General features: G+C 37.2%; 1 protein-coding gene across 1 annotated transcript in view; it reads right to left on the bottom strand.

Moving 5' to 3' along the window:
* LOC121379458 (polycystin-1-like) overlaps positions 1-10,333 on the bottom strand; it is a 52,105-nt gene that overhangs the window by 14,240 nt on the left and 27,532 nt on the right. The window contains exon 9 of the mRNA XM_041508100.1: positions 1,841-2,038. Within this exon, the coding sequence (XP_041364034.1) occupies positions 1,841-2,038 (198 nt within the window). The remainder of the gene's footprint in view (positions 1-1,840; positions 2,039-10,333) is intronic.

Raw genomic sequence — 10,333 nt, 5'->3', positions numbered from 1 at the left:
TTCATTGCAACACAACAGCTAGTTACAAACATACGCCATTGCAACACAACAACTAGTTGCACACATACATCATTTCAGCACAACAGCTAGTTACAAACATACGCCATTGCAACACAACAACTAGTTACAAACATACATCATTGCAGTACAACAGCTAAAGTAGTGTCGGAAATAGAATAAAACTGATTTTCGTCGATTTTGTCTTTCATATTAAACTGACACGTAAATATTTTGTAAATACCTATTTAATGATACTCTACCTAATTTAGCATTTACTTGTTTGGGTTTTCATTGATGTACAAGGTGGTGTTTACTCTTAAAATTAAAAGAAAGATGTCAGTAAACAGGTGATTTGTGCTCTTTATTGGAACAGACTATAAACAAATTATCGACATGTGTTAATTTCATCGCTGTTGCAATATGTGAGGGCCGTCTCTGATGACGGTTTACCCCTATCCCTCTCCAAAATAAAATATGTGTATACATTTCTAAGTTACTTTTGAGCAAAACTGTCAAGAACCATTTTGAGTGTGTGATCTATTATACCGGTATTAAAGGTGCTATGTACATGTATTAAAGGATGCTATCCCCAAGATTGCATAATCACAGCTATTGCTAATATTTTTTATTTTTTTTAAAATTAAATTTTGCTTTACAATTTAAAGACTACACCTTCAACTATATGCTCATAAATGATTATAGGAAATAATTTTATCTACCAGTAAAAAAATACATTTTTATTGGAGAATCTTTATCACAAACAGATGCTCACATATAACTATAATATAGCACCTTGGTTGCAAGATTGTGTAAATTTCTAATGTACTTATATCGAATTTGTATTCACTAAATATGCTGATCATAAATAATAATTTATGCTGCAATTCAAAATACTCAGTTAACTTGCAGTTTTAAATTAAAAATTTGTTTAAGGGTAAATGAAATTGACACAAAATTTCTTATAGTCTATTCCAATAAAGTATTTCAAGAGTAAACACCACCTTCTACATCAATGAGAACCCAAACAAGTAAATGATAAATTAAGTAGAGTATAGTTAGATCGATATTTACAAAATATGTACTTGCCAGTTTAATATGAAAGACATAATCGACGAAAATCAGTTTTATTCTATTTCCGACACCACTTTAGTTACAACTATACGCCGTTGCAGCACAACAACTAGTTACGAACATACATCATTGCAGCACAACAGCTAGTTACAACCATAGGGAGGTACAGCACAACAGTTAGTAACAGCAGTACACTGCTGTACATCACAACAGCTCGTTTCAAACATACATCGTTGCAGCACAACTAGTTACAACCATACACTATCGCAGCACAACATATAGTTACAAACACACATAATTGCAGCACAACAGCTAGTTACAACCATTGGGATGTACAGCGCAACAGTTAGTAACAGCAATACATTGCTGTACATCACAACAGCTCGTTTCAAACATACATCGTTGCAGCACAACTAGTTACAACCATACACCATCGCAGCACAACATATAGTTACAAACACACATAATTGCAGCACAACAGCTAGTTACAACCATTGGGATGTACAGCATGACGGTTAGTAACAGCAATACATTGCTGTACATCACAACAGCTAGTTAAAACCGTAGGCAGGTACAGCACGACGGTTAATAAATGCAATACATTGCTGTGCATCACAACAGCTAGTTACAACCATAGGGAGGTACAGCACGACGGTTAGTAACAGCAATACATTACTGTACATCACAACAGCTCGTTTCAAACATACATCGTTAAGGCACAACAAATACACCATGATCGTCGTTTAAAAACGTAAAAAAGTAATTTTACCACCACATTAGGTTTCACTACAATTGGCTTCTTTAGGACCAACGCCAAAGAGGTCGATAACATGATCAACACATCGGGCTTTGGGGGCTTGGCGGACACCACTTCACCGCTACTGTTGTCCGAGCTGTCAGCTTGGGAAGGCTGTACCAAGAGTGTGTTAATGGAATCCAGCATCGTGTTGGCAATCATTTCCGTCATCTGATAAACAAACAAATAACTTATTTAATTAAAAGACAACATACTTTAATTCAAATGGCTTCGGTTACTTAGTGGTTAACCTATCACACTTTAGGACGTTAGGTATAGGGTTCGCATCCTGATACCGGCTCCCACCCAGAGCGAAATTTAACGATTCAGTGGGATAGTGCAGGGCCACCACACTGAATGCACTCTCACTAACCGATAGCAGCTAACCATTAACCCCCACGGTAGGGTAAATCGAAGAAAAACACTGAAAATAAGTTATTAAAAAATTATATAAACATATACTGAATGATAATAAGATTATACATTAATTTATTTTAGTAACAGAAGCATTTTAAATGGCAACGATCCTGACTAGTTAGGCCTTAAGCTTTGCATGTACATGTAAATTTATCGTTTGTTGTACGTGGAAAAATCTAAACACCACATTCATTTTTCACTTTGTCATATTTATTAGTATGCACAATATGCCATAACCCCATAACAGCTGGCTTAGGATAGGAATTATTACATTTGTAACGAATGCTGTGAACTAGACTGTGTTTATATACGAAGTGGCTATATATACGACGGTCGTGTATATGGCCTCCGCTAACGAGGGTCGACTATCAACACAGCAAAAATGTATATAGGCGATAAATAAGTATTTGATTGATCAATATTACTGGACAACTTGGAACAGGAGGAATACATACTAAGTACAAACAGTGCGTTGACGGAACATGAGAATCGGGGTTGAATATGAATCTAGAGGACGCTTTTGTGTACGTTTTCCATAGACACCTGCCCAGTGTTTCTGCTGGAAAAAAACATTTTGGCTATGGCGATATGAAATTAAATATTTACAAGGTGGTTGCCAAATGCAACATCAGTCGATAGGGGATATGGGGCCTCCCCCGGAAATAAAATGGGTTAGGTGTAGTGTTGGGGTTAAGAAAACCATACAGTAATAATAAACACGCATTAATTTTGTCAAAAGGTTAACTTTAAAAAAATTAAATCTGCAATAAAATTTGGATATCGCGCCATAACCATTTTACACTCTGGCAGAAACCCTGAAGCCATATATGAATAATGAATGAATGAATGAATGAATGAATGAATACATATAAATCAATAAAATTATCAGTTGCTGAGAGATTATCTGAAAAAGAAAATAAATACACACTAACTACGGACAGTATACAAACTAACAGCGGGTGCTTGTAACTGGAAGCAGTGTGGCAACCCCTATTGTAATTTCAACCCCTATTGTAATTCCAACCCCTATTGTAATCGGCTAGTGTAGATTACAATAAGCGTTCCACTTGCAGTGCAAACGCAACCCCTATTGCAATCGACTTTTTTATTTCATTATTTTTAGTTCCAAAACCGACTTTAATCATTACATATCGCCTTTGTAAGACGATTAAAACATATTTTTATTATGTGGAAATACTTCCTCTCAAACGTATAAAAGCGCGAATTACAATAAGCGTTGCACTTGCAGTGCAGTCGCAAACACTATTGTAATCGACGTTTTTCCCCATTACTTGTAGTTCCAGAAACGACATCAATCATTACATAGTGCCTTCGTAAGACGATTAAAACACATTTTACGATGTGGAAATACCTCTCAAACTTATAAAGCAATATAGTGCAATCACAACCCGTATTGTAGTCGACTTTTTTATTTAATTATTTTTGGTCATAAATCTGATTTCAGTCATTATAGATAGTGTTTCTAAGATGATTAAACTACATTTTACGGCGTTGAAATGACACATGCTCAAAAACAGATACGCATACACACAAATGCCCGCAGACGCACAGATACACACAAAACACGAATACAAACGCCCACACATACAAACACAGATATTACATAGATGCTCGCACCGTCCCACACAGAGACACACACACACACACACACACAGACATGCACACATACACACATATATATATATATATATAGAGAGAGAGAGAGAGAGAGAGAGAGAGAGAGAGAGAGAGAGAGAGAGAGAGAGAGAGAGAGAGAGAGAGAGAGAGATACACACAGACAGACAGACATACACATAGGCACACACTCACAAGTATGTTAAGGACCATGTGATATCGCAGGAGAGAATTACTGTACAGTAACTGCAAAACATAATTATTGTAATTAACGTGTTCATAAATCAAACAAGAAACATTTCAATGCCGTAAAATGTAGTGTGATCATCTTAGAAACACCATCTGTAATGACTGAAGTCAGATTTATGACCAAAAATAATGAAATAAAAAATCGATTACAATAGTCTTTGCGATTGCACTGCAAGTGCAACGCTTATTGTAATGGCGCTTTTATAAGTTTGAGAGGAAGTATTTCCACATCGTAAAATATGTTTTAATCGACTTACAAAGGGGATATGTAATGATTGATGTCGTTTCTGGAACAAAACGTAATGGAAAAAAAACATCGGTTTTCTTGGAACTAAAATAATAAAATTTAAAAGTTGATTACAATAGGGGATGCGATTGCACTGCTAATGCAACACTTATTGTAATCTGCGCTAGCCGAATACAATAAGGGTTGAAATTACAATAGAGGTTGCAACAAAGCAGTCGGAAGAAAACGTGTTATCTGTTTTCGAACCGTCAATGTGCCATTATTGTTACAGATAAGCATAATTAATAACAGTTACTATGATTCAGTAACAGTACCTGACGCCATATAACCGTAAATAAAATGTGTTGAGTGCGTCATTAAATAAAACATTTCCTTCCGGTAAGGGAACTAACAGTTTATCTAGTTTCGCAGATCGGTACGGTTAGCAACTTAAATATGGCGGCATTTTCAGAAGTATTATTATTATTATTATTTTAAATTATATATTAGCCACGAACTGTTTTACATATAGCAGGCCGTTTAATCGTAAACAACTGGAAGCGAATTGCTAGTGCGTCACCAACTACACTCGAAATTGTGACCAATCACTATCTGTATAGTAACGATATAGTTGAGAAAGCTCTCTATAATATTTGTTTAATACCTGTAGATAATATACTCTTCAAAAAAAGAAACGCAAAAGGGTACAAATGGGTTATAACTCCGATTTTATGTTTCCTACCGGTTCATGCTCTGTGAATATAAGGTCATTGCATGTCCCAAACACATTCCCACGGTTACATTCGATAAAACGCAGCTACTGTACAATAAAGTTCCAAAATGTGAATATTCGCAAAAACGCAGCCACGTGCAAACCATGTCACCACTGCACGTGCGTTGTCTGCACGTGCAACATGAACACCGACAGTATAAAAGTGCAGGGTGTTCGCTTGCCTGGCCTCTGTATCTGGCCGACAGTTGACAATCCAGGACATGCCACGTCTCAGTGAACCGCAGAGAAACAATGCCATCGGCCGACTAGACGCAGGCGAATCCAGAACGGCCGTTGCCAGGGCATTCCATGTGTCCCCAAGCACCATCTCCAGACTGTGGGACCGTTACCAGCAACATGGATCAACACGTGACCTCCCTAGATCCGGTCGACCACGGGTCACTACCCCCGGGCAGGACCGCTACATCCGGGTACGCCACCTTCGGGAACGATTGACTACTGCCACCTCCACAGCCGCAGCAATACCAGGTTTGCGCAGGATATCCGACCAGACCGTACGGAACCGCCTACGTGAGGTAGGAATTCGTGCCAGACGTCCAGTTCGAGGTGTCATCTTAACACCACAACACCGTCGACTCCGACTGCAGTGGTGCCAGATTCATCGACAATGGCCTCAACTGCGATGGAGACAGGTGTGGTTCAGTGACGAGTCCCGATTTCTGCTCCGACGTCATGATGGAAGATGTCGCGTGTATAGGCGTCGTGGTGAACGTTATGCGGCAAACTGCGTGCAGGAAGTGGACAGATTCGGCGGGGGTAGTGTCATGGTGTGGGCAGCCATCTCACACACTGGCAGAACTGACCTGGTCCACGTGCAGGGCAACCTGAATGCACAGGGCTACATTGACCAGATCCTCCGGCCACACATCGTTCCAGTTATGGCCAACGCCAATGCAGTGTTCCAACATGACAACGCCAGGCCTCACACAGCACGTCTCACAACGGCTTTCCTACAGAACAACAACATTAATGTCCTTCCTTGGCCATCGATATCACCGGATTTGAACCCAATTGAGCATCTATGGGACGAGTTGGACCGACGCCTCCGACAGCGACAACCACAGCCCCAGACCCTGCCCGAGCTGGCAGCAGCCTTGCAGGCCGAGTGGGCCACCATCCCCCGGGACGTCATCCGTACTCTGGTTGCTTCAATGGGCAGGCGGTGCCAGGCAGTTGTCAACACACGCGGAGGCCACACCCGGTATTGACTCCAGATGACCTTGACCTTGGTGGTGTGTCCTATCACTTACTCACAATGGACTAGAGTGAATTGTGAACAATCCTGCAACATTTGGTCATTATCGGACTCACCATTCAATAATTAAATCAGTTCTCCAAATGTTACGACAATGTGGTTTTGCGTTTCTTCTTTTGAAGAGTATATATATACGGGTGGGGGCACAAGCCATATTTTTACGTTCAGAATTTGGTAACTGCAACCTAGATGTACATTAATGAGATCAATGAGGTAAATTGTATTGACACGACATTGTAATCAACGTGCTAGTAAACAAATAGGCATGGCTTCATTTTCTAGTAACGCAGGACATTATGTTGTGTATTAATCAAACATTATTGTGCCACAATGTTTTTTGTCAGTGCAGGCACATACCCATCTCCATGCACAAGCAGTTTTCTTTCTTTGTAATACATTTTTCGGGGGAAGTTGTTTCGACCCATCACCGTAAACTTCGCTCGCCTCAGTGTAGACCCCCCCCCCCCCCCCCCCCCACCTCCCCGTGTTAACATCCCTGCACATGCATCTGCATTGGTACTGTGTACGGAGCTCCGTAAACAGAAAAACAAACAACAAACAACAACAATAAAAAAAACCCAACAACAAACAGCAAATTAAACAACAAAATAACCCTCGCTCCCCCTCCCCCCCCCCAAAAAAAAACCCCAACAAATAAATAAAATAAAATAAAAATAAAATAAATAATAATAATAATCGCTTGTTCAATCCCCTGCTTAAGCAAAAACAAATTTGTTTTTCCCCCCGATAATTGTCCGGGGCAGCGCGTCACCCCCTGTAAACGTTGCCTACCTCAGTCTAGACTCCCCCTTGCTAAAATTCCTGCAAACGCGCCCGCAGTGGTCCTGTGTGGGATAGCTCCGTAAAAGAACAACCCACAAAAGAAACCCCACACACTAATAATACAAAAAATAATAATACCCCCCCCCCAAAAAAAAAAACCCCAAAAAAAAAAAAAACAATAATAATAATAATAATAATAATAAATCAAACAACCAAAACAAACAAACACAAAAACAAACAAACACAAACTAAACAAATAATAATAATAATAAACAAAAATCGTGAGTTTATGTTCCAACTATTTATTATTTTATTTCAGCGAACTCGCCGTTGTTGTTTTTTTGTCAAGAAATAGTATATTTTAAATTATTTTAAAATCTCTATACACGGCAGTCATGCACTGTATATAAACTCCAATTCAATTCAATTATTTATTTATTAACTTTGAGCTTTACTGCTCATCAGTATGCACACAAAAATATAAATAAAACGACGGCTGCATATAGTGCAGGAGATGCAAAAACAATATAACAGTGATTACATAATATAAACATTGTGTAATACACAATTATACATTATGGTTTGATATTAATCATAAGGTGTTTCTTAACATGTTACATTCAGAGAGGTATTTACCAAGCTGGTTTAAAACTTTAAGATTATTAATACTTAATACTTAATAAGTTGACGGTTTCTTCCAATAAAATGATTTGATATATTTTCTTCTAAGATCGTCATATTTGGGACATTCTAGTAGCATATGATATTCGTCTTCAATTTTTTATAGATTACAATAATTACATATTCTATCTGACCTTTCTGTATTTCTATACTTTCCGGTTTCTATCGCTAAAGAATGGGATGACAATCTAAGCTTAGTAAAATACAATTGTGCTTCGGAATATACTTTTGAAAATAGTATTGTAAACACACTTGATATACAAGATGTTTATATAAAATACACTTAGGGGAATTATGTAACATACTAAATAAAGACTGTTTAGCGTGATCAAAAATACGAATTTTAATTAATGGTAAAACATATTTGTCATTTACAAATGGTTCTTACCCAAAAGTTACCAAAACCTAATCACATAAGCTTATTTCTTTAAAAAAGATACCCAATTAACGTTAAAAACATTGGCTTCTGCTAGGTTGAATAGTACAGTGTATGCTTCTTTAAGAATACTGTTTCTTGTCGAAATCAATCTAAACCAATATTTGATCATTTGAAACAGGCGAATATACTTCATGGGAATTCTTCCCAATTCAAAATAAACCATCATATTACAAGTTGATTTCTTTACACATAATAGCCGTTTACAAAAGCACAAATGTACTTTTTCCACGTCATTACCTTTAAAAATTCCCACACTTCACATGAATAGCATAAAATACTTGCAATATATGTATCAAAAAGATCTAACATTGTTTTACAGTTTACACTCCAATGTTTACATTTAGAATACAGGGCAAATACGGTTTTACGACCTTGATCAGCTAAAGGTTTTTGTAAAAAGCTAAATTTATTGTTATATTTAAAAAGAACACCTAAATAACAAAACTCATCTTTAATATTAATGGGAGATTTAACATACGTCCAAGTTTCAAAATTCTTTACTTTTCCCCCATTTCTATAAACGACTATATGTGTCTTATCTGTATTAACAGTACGATGTCATTTGTTTGCATAAACATGTAAGTTGTCTAGTAAATTTTGTAAACCTTCCACTTGTTTCAGAGAATAAAACTAAATCATCTGCATACAGCGATAAAAATAAACTAATTTCACCAAAATGGTACTCCACGGCATCATTAGCAATAAAACTTGATTCAAAATCATTAAGAAAAATTGAAAACATTAGGGGGAACATTTACCGTTAATAGTGACTCATGATTTAACACGAGAGTACATAGACTGTATTACCGACAGAAATTTACCTCTTACACCCAAGTTATATAATTTATACCATAGACTTAATCTGTCGACATAATCAAATGCTTTACGAAAGTCAACAAAACAACAGTATAATATATAATTTACTGGTAAGTGATTTAGCTATAATAGCATAAAGTGCAAATATTGCATCAGTGCAACTCCATGACAAAAACTGAGATGACATGACTGAGCGTCAGAAATTAATCAATTATTGTCACACACATTTATTAAACGACTATTTAAAACAGATCACTGCAATCTCCTTTTTATGCACTGGAATTATAATGGCAGATGACCAGTTTTCTGGAAAATAACATCTTTACTTACAAAGGAACTAACGTTTGGCTACATTCTATAATACACTCATTCAATATGTCATCTGGTCCATAGGCTTTGGCACGTTTAAGCTTGTGAATAACATCAATAACTTCCTGTTCTGTAATAACATTATCCAATTCTTCATAAATACATTGCTCAGTATAATTAATAGAAAAACCATCACTAAAAATATTAATATGTTCTGTATTATTATTATTGTTGTTGTTGTTGTTGTTGTTGTTGTTGTTATTAATAGTAGTACCACTTAAATCTTTAAAATGCATATACAACTGATCGGAAGTAAGTAAAGGTGTATTTTGTCTCGATTTGCCACCAAACGTACTGTAAAACTGTTTGTGATTATATTTCCTGAAATATTCTAACATATTTCCCTCTGGGGGGTTTATACTGACGTTTCAATTTCCGTTCCAATATTTTATACCTTCTCTTCTTTCGTGTTAAATCAATATGATTTATCTATTTTTTACGTTATTAAACTGCACAGGAGCTGATAAATATCTCTGCCTATGAAGCTTTAAATTATCATCGAACCAAGGCTTGTCTTCCTCCTGACTGTATACCTTAAACCGGCCTCGGTGGCGTAGTGGTTAGGCCATCGGTATACAGGCTGGTAGGTGTTGGGTTCGGATCCCAGTCGAGGCATGGGATTTTTAATCCAGATACTGACTCCAAACCCTGAGTGAGTGCTCCGCAAGGCTCAATGGGTAGGTGTAAACCACTTGCACCGACTAGTGATCCATAACTGGTTCAACAAAGGCCATGGTTTGTGCTATCCTGCCTGTGGGAAGCGCAAATAAAAGATCCCTTGCTACTAATCGGAAAGAGTAGCC

This window comes from Gigantopelta aegis, chromosome 8 (genome assembly GCF_016097555.1).
Source record: "Gigantopelta aegis isolate Gae_Host chromosome 8, Gae_host_genome, whole genome shotgun sequence".
Taxonomy (NCBI): Eukaryota; Metazoa; Mollusca; class Gastropoda; order Neomphalida; family Peltospiridae; genus Gigantopelta; species Gigantopelta aegis.
The sequence above is the reverse complement of the archived record's forward strand: the minus strand, read 5'-3'. Positions and strand labels throughout refer to the sequence as shown.